The sequence below is a fragment of the Betta splendens genome, chromosome 2 (genome assembly GCF_900634795.4).
Source record: "Betta splendens chromosome 2, fBetSpl5.4, whole genome shotgun sequence".
Classification (NCBI taxonomy): Eukaryota; Metazoa; Chordata; class Actinopteri; order Anabantiformes; family Osphronemidae; genus Betta; species Betta splendens.
Window position 1 is genome coordinate 25,588,133 of NC_040882.2, and position 23,661 is coordinate 25,611,793.

General features: G+C 48.0%; 2 protein-coding genes and 1 long non-coding RNA gene across 4 annotated transcripts in view; 1 reads left to right on the top strand and 2 right to left on the bottom strand.

Moving 5' to 3' along the window:
* The window catches only part of LOC129602938 (uncharacterized), a 32,217-nt gene extending 25,972 nt beyond the window's left edge, over positions 1-6,245 (bottom strand). Inside the window, exons 1-6 of one of the 2 annotated variants that reach the window (XM_055514095.1) lie at positions 5,635-6,235; positions 5,096-5,131; positions 4,698-4,961; positions 3,095-3,250; positions 2,289-2,435; positions 2,118-2,209 (exon numbers count right to left, since the gene is read on the bottom strand). In XM_055514095.1, the coding sequence (XP_055370070.1) occupies positions 2,163-2,209; positions 2,289-2,435; positions 3,095-3,250; positions 4,698-4,961; positions 5,096-5,131; positions 5,635-5,668 (684 nt within the window). In that variant the 5' untranslated portion in view covers positions 5,669-6,235 and the 3' untranslated portion in view covers positions 2,118-2,162. Of the gene's footprint in view, positions 1-2,117; positions 2,210-2,288; positions 2,436-2,873; positions 3,251-4,697; positions 4,962-5,095; positions 5,132-5,634 lie in introns of those variants that run through there. The other variant, XM_055514086.1, reaches the window with a different exon arrangement.
* Positions 1-10,635, bottom strand: part of LOC129605077 (uncharacterized) — a 51,660-nt gene extending 41,025 nt beyond the window's left edge. The window contains exon 1 of the long non-coding RNA XR_008696567.1: positions 10,473-10,635. This is a non-coding gene — a long non-coding RNA (uncharacterized LOC129605077). The remainder of the gene's footprint in view (positions 1-10,472) is intronic.
* On the top strand, positions 6,592-12,143 carry LOC114868977 (myelin-oligodendrocyte glycoprotein-like). Its single transcript, XM_029172708.3, has 6 exons — positions 6,592-8,238; positions 9,318-9,656; positions 9,732-10,070; positions 10,178-10,210; positions 10,617-10,754; positions 10,911-12,143. Exons 1-6 carry the CDS (start codon positions 8,160-8,162, stop codon positions 10,961-10,963), a joined length of 981 nt encoding a protein of 326 aa, XP_029028541.1. The 5' UTR covers positions 6,592-8,159; the 3' UTR covers positions 10,964-12,143.
* The last annotated feature ends 11,518 nt before the right edge of the window (positions 12,144-23,661 follow it).

Here is a 23,661-nt window from a genome sequence, read left to right on the forward strand (position 1 = left end):
ACGCGGATTGTCAGCAGCAGGTGAGGAGCGGCCATGCTATGTTACTCGCTATTCCTGCTAATGTGGGGGCAGTGTTACTGGCTATTACGGTATTACTAATGTGGGGGCAATGTTGCACTGGAACAGTGATGGTGATGACAAGTGAGGGGCAATGGTGACTTTACTGACTGTTTGTGTTACATGTTTGGCATACAATTGTTCTTAAACTGCTGATAACTTTTATACAGTTGATATACAATATTTTACCAAAGTATTTGGTTCAGAATCTTTTTTTCTAGATTTTCCTCCTTTAAAATATAGGTGCATCTTATATGGCAAAAAATACGGTATATTTGCTGATATTTTTAACCTAAAACAAACACTCACTGCTTTGACACAATGTAAACTAATACTGAGTCTTGACATGTGATGACAATAAATGACTCCTGCAGACTCACACCTGACTAATCTGTCTCCTCTGTGGATCCTAGCCTGTGTCTTTTAGCTCCAGGAGGAGGAGCAGTGGCGTGGGCCTCCGTGTGATGAAGGAGAACAGCTGCTTCAAACATGAGTCACCACCATGCGGTTTATTCTAAAGGCCTCATTCATTTATTCAATACTACAATGAGCTGAAGAACAGACATTCCTCACAGAGCAGAAGGTACACACAGACAGACAACCATTCACACACACACTCACACACACACTCACACATATGGGCAATTTAACCCAAGGCATGTTCTTGGACCGTAGAAAGAAGTCGGGGAGAACCCACACAAACACGGGGAGAACATACAAACTCCACACAGACAGGAACCCGGTCCGCCCCAGGAATCGAACCCAGGACCTCTGAGGTGAACGTTTACTTCTCCTAGAACAGCGTTAGTGTGTAATTATGCATCAAACCTTTTATTTATCTTTTGATTTAACAACTAAAACTTTTATTTTGATGGTTCACGAAAATGCTTTTAAATCTGAAAAAAGGGAAAATTAGTGATTCTCTTAGTCAGTAAACACTCTGGTTTGTGTTTGTGCATTTCCACATTTATCAAACTAAAGTCAAGGCAAGTTTCAAACAGCCAGCTGCTCATAGTAACACCTGAAGTTGCAGTTAACGCTGCTTGTGTTGGTTTTTATTACAGCAGCACAGGTTACAGGTGAGTGAAAGGTGTTTTCTAAGTCACTCACTCATCTTCAGCTTTTAATGACTTGACATTAATCTGAAACAGTCGGACATAAGAAATGTGATTTAGTAGATTTAGATTTAGTTTCATGGTCCAGAGAAGTGAAGATATTGTTAAATCAATTGCGAATTGTTAAATCAAGCTCAATGACATATTGTTCAGTGTTATATTTACTGTTTATGGTTTCGTTTTGTTGTTTTTTAATTTTTTATGGAATATGCAATACCAAGCGATGGCAACATCAGGAAAAAGGAACATGAGAAACTAGAGAAATACCAAGGGCTCAGAGAAGAACTGGAGAAGGCTTGGAAGGTGAAGGCCACAGTGGTGCCTGTGGTGATCGGAGCACTAGGGGCTGTGACCCCCAAACTGGAGGAGTGGCTACAACAGATCCCTGGAAAAACATCCGACATCTCAGTCCAGAAAAGTGCAGTCCTAGGAACAGCAAGGATACTGCGCAGAACCCTCAAGCTCCCTGGCCTCTGGTAGAGGACCCGAGCTTGGAAAGTGGATGAGACCACCGGCGTGGGGGGAGAAGGGAGTAGTATACACAATATATCTAAATACAGTACATCTAAACACATACAATACAATATATCTAAAAAAGGTAAAAAGTCAGCCTGACATTTAAAGGGAACATCTGTGCACAGCTGTCTGGTGATGTTCTCGACTTCTCTACATTAACAGAGTCACATTTTGTCGCTTTATTAAACTGGCTCGTCTGTTATTGGTTCAGTCAAAAGGTTACAACAACTGTTAAAAACATACAAAACTTAGAGAAGTAGATTGAAATCTTTACATTTAGTCAATAAAAGGCCACAATTTAGTCAAAGAGCTTCAACATCACTGAGGTTTCTACTGGTAACAAGTGACAAATATCATCAAAATATTCACAATAGGAAGTTGACTTCTGTTCTGTTACAGTAACTGAGCTTCATCTATAAAAATTGTCACTTGCAGATGAACAGAAGCTTAATGCTCCACTGTTTCCTTTGTGTTTCATCTCAGGCTGTGGTGAGAAGACCCTCTTTTAGCTTCAGCTCGATCTGCAGGAAGAACACACACGGTTAATGATCACTGTAAACGCAGCATGAACGTCAGGTCAGTTTCTGAGGCGTTCCGTACTTTTAGCCCACTTTCGGTACGTGTAAACGGCCAGAACCAGTACGAAGGTGTAGAGGACGAACAGCAGGACGCCGGACACCAGCCAAGGCACAACAGGAGGAGGAGGAGGAGGAGGAAAAGTAGTGGGGGCCGCGGTCTGAGGTCGGTCTGGAAGGAGAACCCAGTGTGAGTCCAGTATGGCCCCAGTATGATCCCAGTATGAGCCCATTATGACTCAGTATAAGCCCAGTATAAGCCCAGTATGACCCAGTATGAACCCAGTATGAGCCCATTACGACTCAGTATAAGCCCAGTATGAACCCAGTATAATCCCAGTATAAGCCCAGTATGAACCCAGTATGACCCAGTATGAACCCAGTGTGAGTCCATTATGACTCAGTATAAGACCAATATGACCCAGTATGAGCCCAGTATAAACCCAGTATGACCCAGTATAAGCCCATATGACCCAGTATGACCCAGTGTGAACCCAGTATGAGCCCAGTATGACTCAGTATAAGCCCAGTATGACCCAGTATGAACCCAGTATGAACCCATTATGACTCAGTATAAGCCCAGTATGAGCCCAGTATGACCCAGTATGACCCCAGTATGAACCCATTATGACCCCAGTATGACCCAGTATGAACCCATTATGACCCAGTATGAACCCAGTATGACCCAGTATGAACCCAGTATGACCCAGTATGAACTCAGGATGAGCCCAGTATGACCCAGTATGACCCAGTATGACCCAGTATGAAACAGGTATGACCCAGTATGACCCAGTTTGAACCCAGTATGACCCAGTATGACCCAGTACTGACTCCTGACTCTCAGCCAGCTCTGCGGTGACTTTCCCTGTGACGGGTGTTCACACTGGTAGAAGCCTTCATCAGACGTGGAGACGGAGCGAAGCAGCTTCTTCCCTTTGTCCTCGGTTCCAATGAAAACCCCGTCTTTGTAGAACGACGCTGAGAAGTCTGACGTGGGCGCAGATAAATAATAAATTAAGTGATAAACAAATGCATCACTGTGATGCATTTATTTATCACTGCGATGCGTTTACTGAACTTGTTACTGTGATGCATTTCCTTGTCACTGCGATGCGTTTACTGTACTGAACTTGTCACTGTGATGCGTTTACTTGTCACTGTGATGCGTTTACTGTACTGAACTTGTCACTGTGATGCGTTTACTTATCACTGTGATGCGTTTACTTGTCACTGTGATGCGTTTACTTGTCACTGCGATGCGTTTACTTATCACTGTGATGCGTTTACTTGTCACTGTGATGCGTTTACTGGCCTGTTCTTGTCACTGTGATGCGTTTACTTATCACTGTGATGTGTTTACTTGTCACTGTGATGCGTTTACTTGTCACTGCGATGCGTTTACTGTACTGTACTTGTCACTGTGATGCGTTTACTTGTCACTGCAATGCGTTTACTTATCACTGTGATGCGTTTACTTGTCACTGCGATGCGTTTACTGTCCTGTTCTTGTCACTGTAATGTGTTTACTTATCACTGTGATGCGTTTACTTATCACTGTGATGCGTTTAATTATCACTGCGATGCATTTACTTGTCACTGTAATGCGTTTACTTGTCACTGTGATGCGTTTACTTGTCACTGCGATGCGTTTACTGTACTGTACTTGTCACTGTGATGCGTTTACTTGTCACTGCAATGCGTTTACTTATCACTGTGATGCGTTTACTTGTCACTGCGATGCGTTTACTGTACTGTACTTGTCACTGCGATGCGTTTACTTATCACTGTGATGTGTTTACTTGTCACTGTGATGCGTTTACTTGTCACTGTGATGCGTTTACTTGTCACTGTGATGCGTTTACTGTACTGTACTTCACTGTGATGCGTTTACTTATCACTGTGATGCGTTTACTTATCACTGCGATGCATTTACTTGTCACTGTAATGTGTTTACTTGTCACTGTAATGTGTTTACTTATCACTGTGATGCGTTTACTTGTCACTGCGATGCGTTTACTGTACTGTACTTGTCACTGCGATGCGTTTACTTATCACTGTGATGTGTTTACTTGTCACTGTGATGCATTTACTTGTCACTGTGATGCGTTTACTGTACTGTACTTCACTGTGATGCGTTTACTTATCACTGTGATGCGTTTACTTATCACTGCGATGCATTTACTTGTCACTGTAATGTGTTTACTTGTCACTGTAATGTGTTTACTTATCACTGTGATGCGTTTACTTGTCACTGCGATGCATTTACATGTCACTGTATTGTGTTTACTTGTCACTGCGATGCGTTTACTTGTCACTGCGATGCATTTACATGTCACTGTAATGTGTTTACTTGTCACTGCGATGCGTTTACTTGTCACTGCAATGCATTTACATGTCACTGTATTGTGTTTACTTATCACTGTGATGCGTTTACCTGTCACTGTGATGTTGACGCTGTTGCTGCGGTTCCCGCTCGCTGACTCGCACCAGTAGACTCCAGTGTCTGACGGGTCTGAGTCCTCGATGGTGCAGGTGGACCCGCTGGGGACGGCCCAGCCCAGCTGGCACCGCTGGACTGTCTGCTTGGACGTGTTCCTCCTCACACTCCAGTCGCTCCGGCCTCCTGGTGCAGAGCAGCTCAGGATGATTTCCTCGTACCAGAAGAAGAGTGACCTGTCAGGACGGAGGCTGAGTTTGGCTGCAACGAGTCAGAGACGGAACCAAAGCGATGCAGGTTCTAATTTAGACCATAAGAATCAAGGCTTTGGTTAATGGATAGAAGAGAAGACACTGATGACGCAAGTTCATCATCATCCTTCAACCCACACTTACCCACATCAGCTGCACTGTAGTGCCCTTGAGCCAGGCCTGCAACAGGCAGGGGGTGAAGGAGCAACGAGAGGGAACCGTCATCACAAAGTCGAAGTCACAACAAACACTCAGCTGCAGATTGAGGTGGTTCTGACTAATGCTCATGTTGTTTTCAGGTTGGTGTCTAACCTGCTTCCACTTCCCATTTGATTCAGTTCATGTCTAATGTTTAACAGAAAATGACATATGAAACCACAGACAAAAAAACAAAAACCCTGTGGCTCTAACTTATTTAAGTGTGTAACTATAGTTTTTAAGAGTCTCAAACCTCCAGTTTTGCTGCTCATTTGGTTTTAGCTTCGATAAAACTGAATAAATTAAAACCACCATGTTTCTGTCCTTAATCTGGGTTAACTTTATTTTACCTGATTCATTTTAACAATAAGTTACAGATGTGAGGTTGTTCTGTGGATGCAACAGGATCAGCCAATGACCTGCAGCCTGTGTGTGTTTGGTGGATGAGTGGAGCTGGAAGCGTTAGGAAGCATTAAAGGACTCACAGAGCAGAAGGCAGAGAGACGCGGTGTCCATCATGCGCCGATGCAGAATGTGATGTTACAGTCACCACATCCTGATGTGAGCAGGAAACACTCACTGCCCAAAACCAGGTTATAGTAGACATCAGCATTTAGTCAATATCTAAACTCATTTAACTTAAGAAACCTGTAAATCCATCTTATCTGGGTCCAACGTGTCACCGTTGAAGCTCATGTTTCAGCAGATAAAAACATTTTTGTATTTATTGGATAATTAATTAGTTCCTTCACTGAACATTGTTGCTGCTGCTCTAATTGATGATCGTTAAAAGGTAAACTCCCTAAAATATCTCAGTGCTGCTTCAATGCAGGTGAACGTCTTTGCTGGAAAAATCTGATCTTCAGGTCTCATTAGTTACAAAAAACATGAAATAACAAATAAAAAAAAACCCTGAAATCAAACAGGACAAACTGTGTCAGTTCAGCAGCTGGATTCTATTAGAACCATTGAAAAAACAATCTGATACAAAGGCGACAAGTGAAACGTCCATCAGAGATATTAGAACCATGATGAGACTGGATTCAACAAGTAGTTCAAAGTTCCTGAAACCTGCGGTCAGCAGCACCTCCTTCTACCAGGAGCGTCTCAGTGAAGTCACGTGACGTCTGCAGGAACCTGGACCTTCACAGAGCATCCCAAATGTCACGTTTCTGTGCATTCAGTAAACTTTTTGTTCTGCTTCAAGGTTTAGATTGTCCAGTTTGGTTTGCTCTAATTGTAACAATCTATAAAGGCATTTAAAGCAATTAGACAAGTTATAGTTTGAGTAATTACTGGTTTAAAAACTCATTTATTAGAGGAAAGAGAAAAAGTTTGACTTTGAACGAGGTGACGTTTTAACAGGAAACTATAGGGATAAAGTTTATAGATAGACTATAATATGGAAGTTCACTTTAGATCGTCATCGATCTGAAACAGTCGCCTCGGTTATTCTGCCACACACTGATTGTTTCACAAAGACAAAAAATGTTTTAAAACTAAAGAATCGTGTTGTGGAGTTAACGTGAAGAAATGTTCGCATTTCCGCGTTGAAAAAATTGAAGAGAAAGAGAAAGTAAATGCGCCGTTCACAAGTTTTTCATTGATGACTTGACCAAAACACGTAACGAAGACCTGTATAGTTTATCGGCTAAAATGGGACTAATTATTATTTATGAAGCCTTAATGTATTTGCTGGTACTTTTATTTAACTGTGCGGCGGCGCAAGTTTCAGGTGAGTTAAAGCGTCAGACTCGTTGACGCCTGAGGTGAATAAACTTTTATCGAATGTAAATTTGAGTTTAGCTCAATCGGTGTCGGTGTAAAAATTAAATATAGAAACTAAACCAAACACATTTAAAGGTAAAACGCGTATTTATTTAGGTTTAAGGTTTAAGAGCATCCCAAATGTCACGTTTCTGTTCATTCAGTAAACTTTTTGTTCTGCTTCAAGGTTTAGATTGTCCAGTTTGGTTTGCTCTAATTGTAACAATCTATAAAAGCATTTAAAGCAATTAGACAAGTTATAGTTTCAGTAATTACTCATTCAAAAACACATTTATTAGAGGAGCGTGTGGTGGAAATTTCCCATAAAGAGTTAGATGAAAGAGTTGTTTTTTGTGAGATTTATTAAAAAAAAGAAAAATAAAAATAATGGGGAAAGCAAATAAAAAGCATGGATGTTGATCGTGCACATCAACAAACCAAAAACCAGCTGGGAGATCAGTGCACACACCACGAAGGTGTGATGCAAAGAGCCCACGATCCTCAAGTTGCTTCTGCCTTTTAACCCCTTTCTCTGGCTCTGGTGGAATGTCTCTCTGCAGCAATGGAATTGTTTGCGCCACCTTATCTCGCTGTGAGTGAGAATGTTTACATTCTCATTTCTGCATCGTCATGTCTTGTTATCCAAAGGAAGGAACACCGAGCTTCCAAGACAAGATGCATTGGCTTTACCAGCCTTGGGTCTGGTGGGGAGTCAGATAGGATGGAGCCAGAGTCCGGGTGTAAAAGACAAACACATATCATAAATTATTAGTCAGTCAAATGGAACATCAGATGTTTAGACTTGATGTACGTCAGCACAAGAGATTATTTGTTTGTGTAAGAATGTTCAGTATTGCACCTAACCAGCACATGACGACTGTGTTGGATAAGAAACAGCACAAAGGCCCAATTCTTCCCATTACAAGCAAGAGAAAGTTTGACTTTGAACGACGTGACGTTTTAACAGGAAACTATTTAGGGATAAAGTCTATAGATAAACTATATGGAGGTTCACTTCAGATCGTCATCGGTCTGAAACAGTCGCCTCGGTTATTCTGCCACACACTGATTGTGTCACAAGGACGTAAAATGTTTTAAATCTAAAGAATCGTGTTGTGGAGTTAATGTGAAGAAACGTTCGCATTTCCGCGTTGAAAAACTGAAGAGAAAGAGAAAGTAAATCCACCGTTTTTCCTTCATGACTTGACAAAAACACGAAGACCTGTATAGTTTATCGGCTAAAATGGGACTAATTATTATTTATGAAGCCTTAATGTATTTGCTGGTACTTTTATTTAACTGTGCGGCGGCGCAAGTTTCAGGTGAGTTAAAGCGTCAGACTCGTTGACGCCTGAGGTGAATAAACTTTCGATCGACTGTAAATTTGAGTTTAGCTCAATCAAAAATATAGAAATTCAACTAAACACATTTAAAGGTAAAACGCGTATTTATTTAGGTTTATAGGGGAGTTTGGTGTTTGTTACATTTTAATGAAATGTTTGGTTTCTTGCCATATGCGTTTTCCTACATTCTTCTTCCTCCTTTTTATTTCGTTAACTGATCTGTGTAGTTTAGATCAGACGATCAGTAATTGATCCTCATCCAGTGAATCCGTCACTATCTGGTAGAGCCTCTGATTTCTCATTTAAAATAAACCGAATGTCACTGTGTTACGATGCTGGATCAGAGGAGGCGGCATCACAACAAGCAAACGGGTTCCAACCAAGATTTACAACAAGATTCATCACTGGTCAAATAATCAGACAGGGTTCAGCTGCTGCTGGAGTTCCATTTCTTCGTTCATGCGCCAGAAGCATTTGCTTCTCTCTTGGCAGCTGCTCTTTGTTCATCTTGAAGTTGTGATTCCTGATGAAGCCAGTTTGATTAATTTCAACTTAATATCAGCATCTGAGCTCTGAAGTATATTTGCTTTAGTTGTAGACACAATCTTTTAAACATTTTTCACTACCAGTAATAATAAAAGCATTATAATGTTTAGCAAGTTATAAAGTTGGCCTTTGGATTTGGTATTGTAAATCAGTCTCTCGTGTACCAACCTTGCCTGTCCCTGACGCTGTCTCTGCCTGACCTTGTATCTCGTATTAACCTCCTGTGTATGACTCTGCCTGATTTGGACCCTGTACCTGGAATAAACCCTCCCTTTATCACATTCAAGCTGTGTTGTGCTGTACATGTGGGTCCGTCATCTACAACGCCCTGACATCATGTGATGAGTGATCAGACCGACAGAACCAGAAACAAAGCCTGTTAATATCTGACTACACTCTGTGTAACAGCATCATACGTACAGAATGAGTTCTTATTTCTTAGGACGTTGAAGGTAAATAAAACTTAGCTACATCGGTGCAGCAGCTCATTTTCTGTTGTTCTTTTATTGTAGATCCCAGTGTTCTGAATTGTTCTACTCCAAACATCGTCTGGCCTGGTAGTGACGTCATCCTACCGTGTCGTCTTCAACCTCCACTGAGTGCTGAGTCCATGAGGGTGGAGTGGACCAGACCTGATCTGGAGCCAGAATTCATCCATGTTTACCAGGACGGACGCTTTTTATATGAGCTTCAAAATCCACATTATACTTATCGCACAAGTCTGTTTGTGGATCAGCTGCCTAATGGAGACGTCTCCCTGAAACTGTCCAGAGTGACTCAGTCTGATGCAGGAACATACAGATGTTCCCTTCCCTCAGTGCAGCAGGAAGCGTCTGTGCAGCTCAGTGTTGGTGAGTCACACGCTTTATGTTGGAACAGAGACGTCTGGAACAGAACAGTAATTAAACCCATGTTTGTCTCTGCAGTGTCAGAGGTCATTGGATCTGATCAAGCAGTTCAAGCAGTGGTTGGTGATGACGTCATTCTGCCGTGTCACATGGAGCCTCCGGTTGATGTCACAACTCTGACTGTGGAGTGGACGACACGCAACGGAGCAGTTGTGCACAAGTTTGAGAGTCGAAAAGACAACACAGATATTCAGAACGATACATTTAAAGGCAGAACTTCTCTCTTCCACGATGAGATGCACAAAGGAAACATTTCACTGAAACTGATCAACGTGACTCTGACAGACGCAGGAAATTACACCTGTTTTGTTCGCAAACTAATACAACAAAAGAAGGACAACGTTGGGCTGTTTGTTGGTGAGTCCAGATGATGATTAACACTAATCCAATATTTAAAAAAATTTAAAATTTCTAACATTCATCATTTATAGGCACAATTCTAACTGTAAACATATTTTTAACAGATTCAAAGGATAAAAAAGGAAGAGATGATGACAGTAAGTAAATGAGTTTCATTCATTTGTGTTTCACATTCACATATTAACATCATCATCACAGTCTGTAAATCCAGCACTTGTTCAACATGGAGCCATGGAGACAGAAGCGAACTCGCTGCTTTCTATGAGCCTGAAACCAGAAGACGTGCAGAACAGCTGATCTCAGACCTGCTGAATGAAACAAGCTGCTCTAATTCATGAACATGCAGACAATGCTGTTCTGCCTCCACGTCTCTGTCTGCATCGCTCCAACTCAAATGACCTGTTCACCTGCAGCTCCACCTGATCTGAAACCTGAAAGTTTTTAATCTTTAGATCTACATAGTTATAGTTATTTTTTGTTATGAGTATTGTAATGATGATTAATCTAGTGTAATCCATTTATTCATTTCATCCATCATTTCAGGTAAGGCCTCGTCCACTGTTCCCACTGGTCCCACTAATCCTCCGGCTCTTACTGCTTGTCACATCACCCTCATCGTCGCTGCCGTTGTTATCCTGATTGCTGGTGTTGTAGCAGGTTTAGTTTGGTGGACACGTCAAAGTAAGTTATATCAATTCCTGCAAAATCCTTTCATCCTCACTTATTTTTGTGTTTATTTACTGGGACACACTTTCTCTCCTTTGTTTTCCAAATCAACTCTGTCCTAAACTTTACTCTCATCCAAACCTAGACTGATTTTATGTTTGTCTTGTGTAGGAAACCGTCGACAAAATCAAGCAGAGGCTCCTGAGAACATACCTATGATGTAAACACTGACGTGAACGCTGCCATCAGCCTTTGAGCATCTGAAGCCTCTCACATCTGAGTGATGACTGAGAAAAAGATCCAGACCTTTAGTGCCTGTAACCACTACACCATCGTCCTGCACTACATATAAACCTGGACCTTTCAATTATTGCTTTTTGTGAAGATAATGTCTTTTTGAGTTGTTTGACAAGGTTCTACACAGAGAAGAAGGAACATGTCACCTGTTTCCTTTCTCATCCTTTCTAACTGTTCTTACACATCTGAATCAATGTGTGGTACCATAGAACGGTACAGAACCTACCAGCCTCCAACATGCATCTATACTTTATCTGTTTTGTTTATTTGCTGTGATGATGTGCATACGGTTGTTATATTTATTGTTTGAAGGCATTATGCATATTCTTCAAAAACACAGAGAGAAATCTGTTTAAATTGACCAGGGACCAAAACACTGACTTCTCCCAGTTAACGTGGAGGCAGTGGGTTTATTCACAACCTGACTCAGAAAACAGTTTCTAAGCAATGAAACATGTGAAAAGCTACTGTGACGTCAAGAATGTGAATCCAGAATGTGAATTTTGTTATGAACCAGTGGCCCTTTTATTTAAGATGAACATAAACTAATGTGTTGTTCCATCTGTGCTGGTTCCTCCTTCTGTGTAGATAGAGACTGTTTGTTCTGAGCATAAACTATAAACCTCTTATGTTACAATGTCTGATCCTTTGGATAAACGATTTTCTGTCTGAGTATATGTGGTATTTTTCGAAAAACCCTTTTAGGACTTTTAGGAATTACCTCTTAAAATGAAGTGGTCTAGTGGAAATTTATCCATGTATAATTTAATGTATATTATTTAAATTTAATTAAAATTATAAAAGACACAGAAGAACCCGTTTGTCTTGGTGGTGTTAACGTGTTGTGACCCAAACACTGAGACCCAACAGAACCGAGCTGAGACGACGTTTCTGACTAAAGAACAGGAGGCTGAACAGGACCATCATCATCGTCACTAAGAACTAATACTGTGAAGGAAAATGATGCTCATCAGGCAGATGTTGATCATCTGGATTAAACTACAACTTAATTGAAGCTGTTGTTTCTCTACTTCAGGTTTTCTGTGTTTTACTTCAGTTGTGAGTTTTCCACTGTAAACAGACATTAAACGTGTTAAAAACATCAAACATGTTTTATTTTTATTTCTCGTCATGAAGGGTTTTACTTTTTGTAGCACAAGGATCTTTTTTTGGACGAGCGGCTCTTCTGGTCAGACAAGCTGAACAAGATCAAAGCAGAAACACAGCAGGAATAAGAATCAGACCAGAACCTTCAGCCTGAACTGTAACTTCAAGGTTCTCATTAGAATTGTTGATAACAGATTTTACTGACTGTGATAACTCTCTTCTCTCATTCTCATTAAATCAACTTAAAGCTGAGCAGCTGTACAGACTCCTCACACATGGACCTAAATGTGTGTGTGTGTGTGTGTGTGTGTGTGTGTGTGTGTGTGTGTGTGTGTGTGTGTGTGTGTGTGTGTGTGTGTGTGTGTGTGTGTGTCTCTGTGTGCATGTTGATCTTTGTTAACTGTCAGATGGTGATTGTTCCCACACTCAATGAGCCTCTGACATGTTTGTTACAGTGATTTCCAGGACCACAGCAGCTTCAGTAACTTGAGGACGAGGTGTGAGATCAAACTGATTTTTTATCCAGTCCCACAGAGGTTCCTGCTGCTCTGGACCAGAACCTCCTCACACTGAACGGGTTCAGGGTTTCACCTTGGACGTCTCCTGTGACTCTGAGGTGACTCTGAGGCGACTTCCCCTTTGACGGATGCTCACACCTGTAGAAACCTTGGTCCGATGTGGACACGGACGGAAGCAGGACGGTTCCTTCAGGCTCCGTCCCAATGAAAACACCGTCTTTATAGAAGGTGGCTTTGAAGTCTGAGGTGGAAAACGCTCACTGTGATAGTCACTGGATTCTGTTCAGGGAGGTTGCTGTGGTCTTCCCTAAGATCCACCAGCCACTGTGCATCACTGTTGTGTGATGCCTCCCTTTCCCATATGCTTTTCCAGTACTGTTCAGTTTCCAGCCTTGGTGGGTCTGCTCTGTTGTTATTACCCTGCCATTGAGAGTACACTTTTGCAGGTTGTGTTGCGAACAGCAGGTTTATTCGTCTGGCTTCGTTATCTCTGGTGTATCTCTTTAGGCGGCTGGCCAAGGCTTGTAGCCTTTGCTTGGCAGTTTCAAGTGCTTCAGGTATGGTCATCTGGCTGTACCTTTTAGGCATTGGTCTTTTCATTGCACCTCTCTGTGCCTCTGTCATTTGGCTCACTTCCCTCCGAGCTGCCTTGATTTTTGCCTCCAACCTTCGTTTCCATGGTGGGTATTGTTTCTCATGGCTCCCATGGTTGCTCTTATAGCCAAGCGCCTCTAGGATCACTGATGCTGAAGCGTATACCAGCTCATTGGTTTCCGTGATTGTTGTGGTAGGGATCGCTCTCAATGCTGCATTCACATCTTCCATGAGACTTTCTGATGGTACTTCACTTAGCCGTTGTAGTGGGGTTCGGGGTTGCCTGTTCAATCTCGCCATGATCTTATCTTTCAGGTCAGTCGCTGCCTTGCTCAGCGTATCTGTGCTTATTGGGGCTTCGTACCCAATTTCCGGTTGGGGAGATGGTGAAACCTCCCCTCTGACCTGGCGTCCTGGCTCCCCCTTGCCGTAGCATTTGTGTTGTATCTCTCAAGTTGTGATAGCAGTTGCCGTTTGTGGATGTTGGAACACTGGACTACTAGTTGCTTCGCCGTCAGCCTTGAATGTGGGTTTCTCCGTTGTGGGTTTCTCCGTTCCCATTCACCGCACATTCTTTGCATGTAACCCCTCTGACTAGGGTTACTTGAGTAGTAGCATTCCAACAGAGCCTTGTTCTCGCATCTCAGCCATTTCTTTCTTGTTCCAGTAGCCCACTTCTCGATTAGACCGGGCGACGTCTGAGCCGGTATCTCATGTGGTTCATTGTCTCTCATGATATGAGGTAGGCGGTAGCTTGAAGGGTCTTGCCCAAGGACCCACACTGGATGCCTATTCGCCCTAACGGGGATTTGAACCGGGGGCCACCAGTATACAAGTCTTGTGACTTTACAGATTGAGCTATCCAGTGAGATATATACTCTATTCTCACCCTCCGCGGGTGGTCTCATCCACTTTCCAAGCTCGGGTCCTCTACCAGAGGCCAGGGAGATTGAGGGTTCTGCGCAGTATCCTTGCTGTTCCTAGGACTGCACTTTTCTGGTCTGAGATTTCGGATGTTTTTCCAGGGATCTGTCGTAGCCACTCCTCCAGTTTGGGGGTCACAGCCCCTAGTGCTCCGATCACCACAGGCACCACTGTGGCCTTCACCTTCCAAGCCTTCTCCAGTTCTTCTCTGAGCCCTTGGTATTTCTCTAGTTTCTCATGTTCCTTTTTCCTGATGTTGCCATCGCTTGGTATTGCCACATCCACCACTACGGCTTTCCTCTGCTCTTTATCCACCACCACAATGTCTGGTTGGTTCGCCATTACCATTCTGTCAGTCTGGATCTGGAAGTCCCACAGGATCTTGGCTCGCTCGTTCTCTACCGCCTTGGGAGGTGTTTCCCACTTTGACCTTGGGGTTTCCAGTCCATACTCCGCGCAGATGTTCCTGTATACTATGCCAGCCACTTGGTTATGGCGTTCCATGTATGCTTTGCCTGCCAGCATCTTACACCCTGCAGTTATGTGCTGGACCGTCTCTGGGGCCTCTTTGCACAGTCTACACGTTGGGTCTTGTCTGGTGTGGTAGATCTGGGCCTCTATGGCTCTGGTGCTCAGGGCCTGCTCCTGTGCAGCCAGAATGAGTGCCTCTGTGCTGTCCTTCAGCCCAGCCCTTTCAAGCCATTGGTAGGATTTGTTGAGATCAGCCACTTCAGTTATGTTCCGGTGGTACATTCCGTGCAAGGGCTTGTCCTCCCATGATGGTCCCTCTTCCAGCATCTCATCCTCTGTTCTCCACTGCCTGAGACATTCACTCAGCACGTCATCTGTCGGGGCCTTATCCTTGATGTACTTATGGATCTTGGATGTTTCATCCCGGATAGTGGCTCTCACGCTCACTAGTCCTCGGCCTCCTTCCTTCCGGCTAGCGTACAGTCTCAGGGTGCTGGATTTGGGGTGGAACCCTCCATGCATGGTGAGGAGCTTTCGTGTCTTAACATCTGTGGTCTGTATCTCTTCCTTTGGCCACCTTATTATTCCAGCAGGGTATCTGATCACTGGCAGAGCGTAGCTGTTTATTGCCCGGGATTTGTTCTTGCCATTGAGCTGGCTTCTTAGGACTTGCCTTACTCGTTGGAGGTATTTGGCTGTTGCCGCATTCCTTGTTGCCTGTTCAAGGTTGCCGTTTGCCTGTGGTATTCCAAGGTACTTGTAATTGTCCTCAATGTCTGCTATTGTTCCTTCTGGGAGTGAGACCCCTTCTGTGTGGATTACCTTGCCTCTCTTTGTCACCATCCTCCCACATTTCTCGAGTCCGAATGACATCCCGATGTCCGAGCTGTAGATCCTGGTGGTGTGGATCAGCGAGTCGATGTCTCGCTCACTCTTGGCGTACAGCTTGATGTCATCCATGTAGAGGAGGTGACTTATGGTGGCCCCGTTCCGGAGTCGGTATCCATAGCCAGTCTTGTTTATTATTTGGCTGAGGGGGTTCAGACCTATGCAGAACAGCAGTGGGGACAGTGCATCTCCTTGGTATATGCCACATTTGTTGGATACTTGGGCAAGTGGCTTCCCATTGGCTTCAAGGGTGGTTCTCCACAACCTCATCGAGTTTGCAATGAAGGCCCTTAGAGTTCTGTTGATGTTGTACAGCTCCAAGCATTCAGTGATCCATGTGTGTGGCATTGAGTCATAGGCTTTCTTGTAGTCGATCCAGGCTGTGCACAGGTTGGTGTGTCGCATTCTGCAGTCTTGGGCGACTGTTCTGTCTACCAGGAGTTGGTGTTTGGCTCCTCTGGTATCCTTACCAATGCCCTTCTGTGCTTCGCTCATGTATTGACTCATGTGCCCACTTATCTTAGCTGCGATGATGTCAGGTTCCGGCTCTGTTTTTAGTTTTATCTTGAAGGCACCTTGTTGTTCTGTCTCATCATCATGTTTTGGGTTCCAGTTTCCGCTTCCTGTTTTAGTTTGATAGTTTCCGGTTTACCAGTCCATCACACTCACGCTAACCTTACTTCCGGTTTTCAGTTCACGCACCTGTTGTTCATTCATCATCACTCCCCGGACATTTAAGCACCACCTGTCACAGTCATCATTTGCCAGATCGTTGTTTGTGTGTTACCGTTGTTCCAGTTTGTTGATCCTGTCCGGCCGTGTTTTGTGTGTTCCTGTCATAGTCCCGTTCGCTGACCTAGCCCCGCTGTAACCCGTGTATCCTGTTTGTTCGTTGACTCTGAGCCTGCCTTATCCCTGCCTGCCACGTCTGTCTGGATTACCTACTGTCACCTGTGTATGATCCCGGACCGTTGTGACCTGAGTTCTGGAATTAAATACCACTTTATCGCATCGCCTCGCCTCACGTCTCGTCGCTGTGCATGTGGGTCCGTTCATCTGCCGTTCCGTGACAGAACGATCTGGCCAGACTTGGACCCAGCCAGCGCCAACCTGCACCCAGGTCTGCTACGAGTTTTTTTGTCCCTTGTTTTCTCCCCCGTTTTTCTCTGTTCGTCGGCTCCGCGTCTAACTCCGCACCGGAGCGATGGAATTTATTCCACCGGGCTTACCGGAGGACTTCCGCGGGGATCTCGAGAGGCTGGCCAGGGAATACACGGAAGCGCCCAGCCTTACGGCCCAGCTCCGAGCAGTCAAATTAGCCATCGAGATCCTGGAGGATGAATACTGGTGGCGTGAGTACCCCGGAGTGCAGGCGTTTTTCGATAGACTCCGGCTAATGCGGAGAAACCTGACACGCGCACGGCGCGCATCGCCTGGCCGCGCCTCCGTCGCCGCTCCGGCGGTTCCCGTTCCTGACGCCACTCCGGCGGTTTCCGTTCCTGTCGCCGCGTCGGCGGTTCCCGTTCCTGTCGCCGCGCCTGCGGCTACAACCCAAGTTCCAGACGCCGCCGGTTCGGTTCACCACACGGACCCCGCTACAGAGACCCAGCCCCTGCCGCTCTCAGCGCCTCAGACGACGGTCAGCCGCAGGCGCCCCAGACGACGTCGGCGAGGGCACGGGTCTGAGGTTCAGGGCCCAGAGATCTCGGTCGCAGTGCCCGAGCAGCTCTCCCCTCCCGCGGGGGTTCCCCTCGGTTCTCCCACTGACTGTGTTGTGTCGATTGCAGGCCTCCCCGCTAGCGTCGCCCGACGGGTCCACCTCCTCTGCTCTCCTCCAGTTGCGTTTCTCTTTGCCCATCTCTTGAACACCGCCGATTCGGCAGCAGACCAGGGCACGAGAGAACAATTGTTCGAGGAAGCAGCCGCTCTCGTCCTGAGGGAACCTGTCCTGCGTGAGGTCCTGCAACTCCCGGGCCTGCAGCCAGCAGCCGCTTCATGTCCCACCTCTCAGTCAGGTCAGTCAAGCCATGCTCAGGTCCCAGCCCAGTCGAGCCCAGTTCAGTCTCCAGTCCAGCCGCGAGCTGTCCAGTCTCCAGTCCAGCCGCGAGCTGTCCAGTCTCCAGTCCAGCCGCGAGCTGTCCAGTCTCCAGTCCAGCCGCGAGCTGTCCAGTCTCCAGCCCAGCCGCGAGCTGTCCAGTCTCCAGCCCAGCCGCGAGCTGTCCAGTCTCCAGCCCAGCCGCGAGCTGTCCAGTCTCCAGCCCAGTCGAGCCCAGTTCAGGTCCCAGCCCAGTCGAGCCCAGTTCAGGTCCCAGCCCAGTCGAGCCCAGTTCAGGTCCCAGCCCAGTCGAGCCCAGTTCAGTCTCCAGTCCAGCCGAGCCCAGTTCAGTCTCCAGTCCAGCCGAGCCCAGTTCAGTCTCCAGTCCAGCCGAGCCCAGTTCAGTCTCCAGTCCAGCCGCGAGCTGTCCAGTCTCCAGTCCAGCCGCGAGCTGTCCAGTCTCCAGTCCAGCCGCGAGCTGTCCAGTCTCCAGTCCAGCCGCAAGCTGTCCAGTCTCCAGTCCAGCCGCAAGCTGTCCAGTCTCCAGTTCAGTCGAGTCACGTTCCTGTCCAGTCTCCAGTTCAGTCGAGTCACGTTCCTGTCCAGTCTCCAGTTCAGTCGAGTCACGTTCCTGTCCAGTCTCCAGTTCAGTCGAGTCACGTTCCTGTCCAGGTTCCAGTTCAGTCGAGTCACGTTCCTGTCCAGGTTCCAGTTCAGTCCAGTCACGTTCCTGTCCAGGTTCCAGTTCAGTCCAGTCACGCGCAGGTCGTGTCCCAACCAGAGGGCACCACCTGTCGTACAGGTGCTATGCACACCCGATCAGGCCCGACGTCTGCTCCGTCGAGCTCGGCAGCGGCAAGTAGCCATGCCAGCTCCAGAGTAGATGCCGTTCCAGTCCCTGTCGGCCAAGTAGATGCCGTTCCAGTCCCTGTCGGCCAAGTAGATGCCGTTCCAGTCCCTGTCGGCCAAGTAGATGCCGTTCCAGTCCCTGTCGGCCAAGTAGATGCCGTTCCAGTCCCTGTCGGCCAAGTAGATGCCGTTCCAGTCCCTGTCGGCCAAGTAGATGCCGTTCCAGTCCCTGTCGGCCAAGTAGATGCCGTTCCAGTCCCTGTCGGCCATGTTGCGGCCGTGCCAGTCCCTGTCGGCCATGTTGCGGCCGTGCCAGTCCCTGTCGGCCATGTTGCGGCCGTGCCAGTCCCTGTCGGCCATGTTGCGGCCGTGCCAGTCCCTGTCGGCCATGTTGCGGCTGTGCCAGTCCCTGTCGGCCATGTTGCGGCCGTGCCAGTCCCTGTCGGCCATGTTGCGGCCGTGCCAGTCCCTGTCGGCCATGTTGCGGCCGTGCCAGTCCCTGTCGGCCATGTTGCGGCCGTTCCAGTCCCTGTTCCTGTCCCTGTCGGCCATGTTGCGGCCGTTCCAGTTCCCGCGCACCTCCAGGAGGAGGTCGCGCCCGCTGCAGTTCCCGCGCACCTCCAGGAGGAGGTCGCGCCAGCTGCCGTCCCCGCGCACCTCCAGGAGGAGGTCGCGCCAGCTGCCGTCCCCGCGCACCTCCAGGAGGGGGTCGCGCCAGCTGCCGTCCCCGCGCACCTCCAGGAGGGGGTCGCGCCAGCTGCCGTCCCCGCGCACCTCCAGGAGGGGGTCGCGCCCGACGCAGTCCCGGCGGACCTCCAGGAGGGGGTCGCGCCCGACGCAGTCCCGGCGGACCTCCAGGAGGGGGTCGCGCCCGACGCAGTCCCGGCGGACCTCCAGGAGGGGGTCGCGCCCGTCGCAGTCCCGGCGGACCTCCAGGAGGGGGTCGCGCCCGTCGCAGTCCCGGCGGACCTCCAGGAGGGGGTCGCGCCCGTCGCAGTCCCGGCGGACCTCCAGGAGGGGGTCGCGCCCGTCGCAGTCCCGGCGGACCTCCAGGAGGGGGTCGCGCCCGTCGCAGTCCCGGCGGACCTCCAGGAGGGGGTCGCGCCAGCCGCAGTTCCTGTCGACCCCCAGGAGGGGGTCGCGCCAGCCGCAGTCCCGGGGGACCTCCAGGAGGGGGTCGCGCCAGTCGCAGTCCCGGCGGACCTCCAGGAGGGGGTCGCGCCCGTCGCAGTTCCTGTCGACCCCCAGGAGGGGGTCGCGCCCGTCGCAGTACCGGCGGACCTCCAGGAGGGGGTCACGCCCGTCGCAGTCCCGGCGGACCTCCAGGAGGGGGTCGTTCCCGTCGCAGCTCCCGCTGCACCGGCATCTGTTCCTGGCGGCCCGGCTCCGGCCGCACCTGCATCTGTTCCTGGCGGCTCGGCTCCGGCCGCACCTGCATCGGTTCCTGGCGGCCCGGCTCTGGCCGCACCTGCATCGGTTCCTCGTCGCGGTGGTCCAAGGAGGATGCCGCTGGTTCCTGCCTCGTCCTGGTCTCGGCTGCCGGACTGGTGGCCTCGCCCTCGGCTTCTCCTGGTGATTGGATGGCGCTGCCTCCTCCGGCGCCGTCCGCCTCGACTCCGCCACCGCCACGGCCGTTCGCCTGGGGTACGTCCCCTCCTGCCGCGACGATGGCGCGGTCTCTGCCGTCGTCGTCCGCCGCGATACTGGGATCCCCGGAGCATCTCCGTCGGGGAGGGGGCTGGGCTCAGCTCTGCTCTTCCGGACCTCGCCAGCCGTCGTGGTGGACTCTCCTGCCACCACCCTCGTGAGGGACCCCTGGACTCTCGTTTTGACCCTCCTCCAGTCCTCCCTCCGCCCACCCTGCTTGTTTGCCTTGCGGGAGGGGGATTCGGTCCCTCCTCCTGAGACCACCCTCCGCCCGCCCTGGTTTGGGGAGGGGGGCTTCCGTGGGCGCCGTGGAAGACGCCCTAGGGGGAGGGGTACTGTCAGGTTCCGGCTCTGTTTTTAGTTTTATCTTGAAGGCACCTTGTTGTTCTGTCTCATCATCATGTTTTGGGTTCCAGTTTCCGCTTCCTGTTTTAGTTTGATAGTTTCCGGTTTACCAGTCCATCACACTCACGCTAACCTTACTTCCGGTTTTCAGTTCACGCACCTGTTGTTCATTCATCATCACTCCCCGGACATTTAAGCACCACCTGTCACAGTCATCATTTGCCAGATCGTTGTTTGTGTGTTACCGTTGTTCCAGTTTGTTGATCCTGTCCGGCCGTGTTTTGTGTGTTCCTGTCATAGTCCCGTTCGCTGACCTAGCCCCGCTGTAACCCGTGTATCCTGTTTGTTCGTTGACTCTGAGCCTGCCTTATCCCTGCCTGCCACGTCTGTCTGGATTACCTACTGTCACCTGTGTATGATCCCGGACCGTTGTGACCTGAGTTCTGGAATTAAATACCACTTTATCGCATCGCCTCGCCTCACGTCTCGTCGCTGTGCATGTGGGTCCGTTCATCTGCCGTTCCGTGACAGATGATGCCTGACATGAGCTTCCATGTTGTGGAGAGACAGGTTATTGGCCGGTAGTTGGATGGGACTGTACCCTTTGAGGGATCCTTCATTATCAGGATCGTTCGCCCTTCGGTCAGCCATTCAGGGTGAGTCCCATCCCTTGCAGCTGGTTCATTTGTGCTGCCAGGCGCTCATGGATTGCAGTGAGCTTCTTTAGCCAGTAGGCGTGGATCATGTCAGGGCCAGGTGCTGTCCAGTTTTTCATACCTGAGACTCTATGTTGGATGTCTGCCACTGTGATAGTCACTGGATTCTGTTCAGGGAGGTTGCTGTGGTCTTCCCTCAGATCCACCAGCCACTGTGCATCACTGTTGTGTGATGCCTCCCTTTCCCATATGCCTTTCCAGTACTGTTCAGTTTCCAGCCTTGGTGGGTCTGCTCTGTTGTTATTACCCTGCCATTGAGAGTACACTTTCGCAGGTTGTGTTGCGAACAGCCGGTTTATTCGTCTGGCTTCGTTATCTCTGGTGTATCTCTTTAGGCGGCTGGCCAAGGCTTGTAGCCTTTGCTTGGCAGTTTCGAGTGCTTCAGGTATGGTCATCTGGCTGTACCTCTTAGGCATTGGTCTTTTCATTGCACCTCTCTGGGCCTCTGTCATTTGGCTCACTTCCCTCCGAGCTGCCTTGATTTTTGCCTCCAACCTTCGTTTCCATGGTGGGTATTGTTTCTCATGGCTCCCATGGTTGCTCTTATAGCCAAGCGCCTCTAGGATCACTGATGCTGAAGCGTATACCAGCTCATTGGTTTCCGTGATTGTTGTGGTAGGGATCGCTCTCAATGCTGCATTCACATCTTCCATGAGACTTTCTGATGGTACTTCACTTAGCCGTTGTAGTGGGGTTCGGGGTTGCCTGTTCAATCTCGCCATGATCTTATCTTTCAGGTCAGTTGCTGCCTCGCTCAGCGTATCTGTGCTTATTGGGGCTTCGTACCCAATTTCCGGTTGGGGAGATGGTGAAACCTCCCCTCTGACCTGGCGTCCTGGCTCCCCCTTGCCGTAGCATTTGTGTTGTATCTCGTCAATCTCAAGTTGTGATAGCAGTTGCCGTTTGTGGATGTTGGAACACTGAGCTACTAGTTGCTTCGCCGTCAGCCTTGAATGTGGGTTTCTCCGTTCCCATTCACCGCACATTCTTTGCATGTAACCCCTCTGACTAGGGTTACTTGAGTAGTAGCATTCCAACAGTTCTCTGTTCTCGCATCTCAGCCATTTCTTTCTTGTTCTTCTTTCTTGTCTTGCCAAGGTGCTCTGGTTCCCCAACACCTGACGCAGACCTTGTTAGTCCGGGCGATGTCTGAGCCGGTATCTCATGTGGTTCATTGTCTCTCATGATATGAGGTAGGCGGTAGCTTGAAGGGTCTTGCCCAAGGACCCACACTGGATGCCTATGCGCCCTAACGGGGATTCGAACCGGTCTTGTCTTGCGACTTTACAAGTCTTGCGACTTTACCGATTGAGCTATCCAGTGATATATATATATATATATATATATATATATATATATATATATATATATATATATATATATATATATATATATATATATATATATATATATATATATATATATATATAGCTCACTGGATAGCTGGATAACTGGATATATATATATATAGCTCACTGGATAGCTCACTGGATAGCTCACTGGATAGCTCGCCAAGGTGCACTGGGAACCAGAGCACCTTGGCGAGAAGTTACTGGAACAAGAAAGAGAAATGGCTGAGATGCGAGAACAGAGAACTGTTGGAATGCTACTACTCAAGTAACCCTAGTCAGAGGGGTACATGCAAAGAATGTGCGGTAAATGGGAACGGAGAAACCCACATTCAAGGCTGACGGCGAAGCAACTAGTAGCTCAGTGTTCCAACTGCTATCACAACTTGAGATTGACGAGATACAACACAAATGCTACGGCAAGGGGGAGCCAGGACGCCAGGTCAGAGGGGAGGTTTCACCATCTCCCCAACCGGAAATTGGGTACGAAGCCCCAATGAGCACAGATACGCTGAGCGAGGCAGCGACTGACCTGAAAGATAAGATCATGGCGAGATTAAACAGGCAACCCTGAACCCCACTACAACGACTAAGTGAAGTACCACTAAGTGAAGTACCATCAGAAAGTCTCATGGAACATGTGAACGCAGCATTGAGAGTGATCCCTACCACAACAATCACAGAAACCAACGAGCTGATATACGCTTCAGCATCAGTGATCCTAGAGGTGCTTGGATATAAGAGCATCAGTGGGAGCCATGAGAAACAATACCCACCATGGAAACGAAGGTTGGAGGCAAAAATCAAGGCAGCCCGGAGGGAAGTGAGCCAAATGACAGAGGCCCAGAGAGGTGCAATGAGAAGACCGATGCCTAAGAGGTACAGCCAGATGACCATACCTGAAGCACTCGAAACTGCCAAGCAAAGGCTACAAGCCTTGGCCAGCCGCCTAAAGAGATACACCAGAGATAACGAAGCCAGACGAATAAACCGGCTGTTCGCAACACAACCTGCGAAAGTGTACTCTCAATGGCAGGGTAATAACCCACCAAGGCTGGAAACTGAACAGTACTGGAAAGGCATATGGGAGAGAGAGGCATCACACAACAACGATGCACAGTGGCTGGTTGATCTGAGGGAAGACCACAGCAACCTCCCTGAACAGAATCCAGTGACTATCAC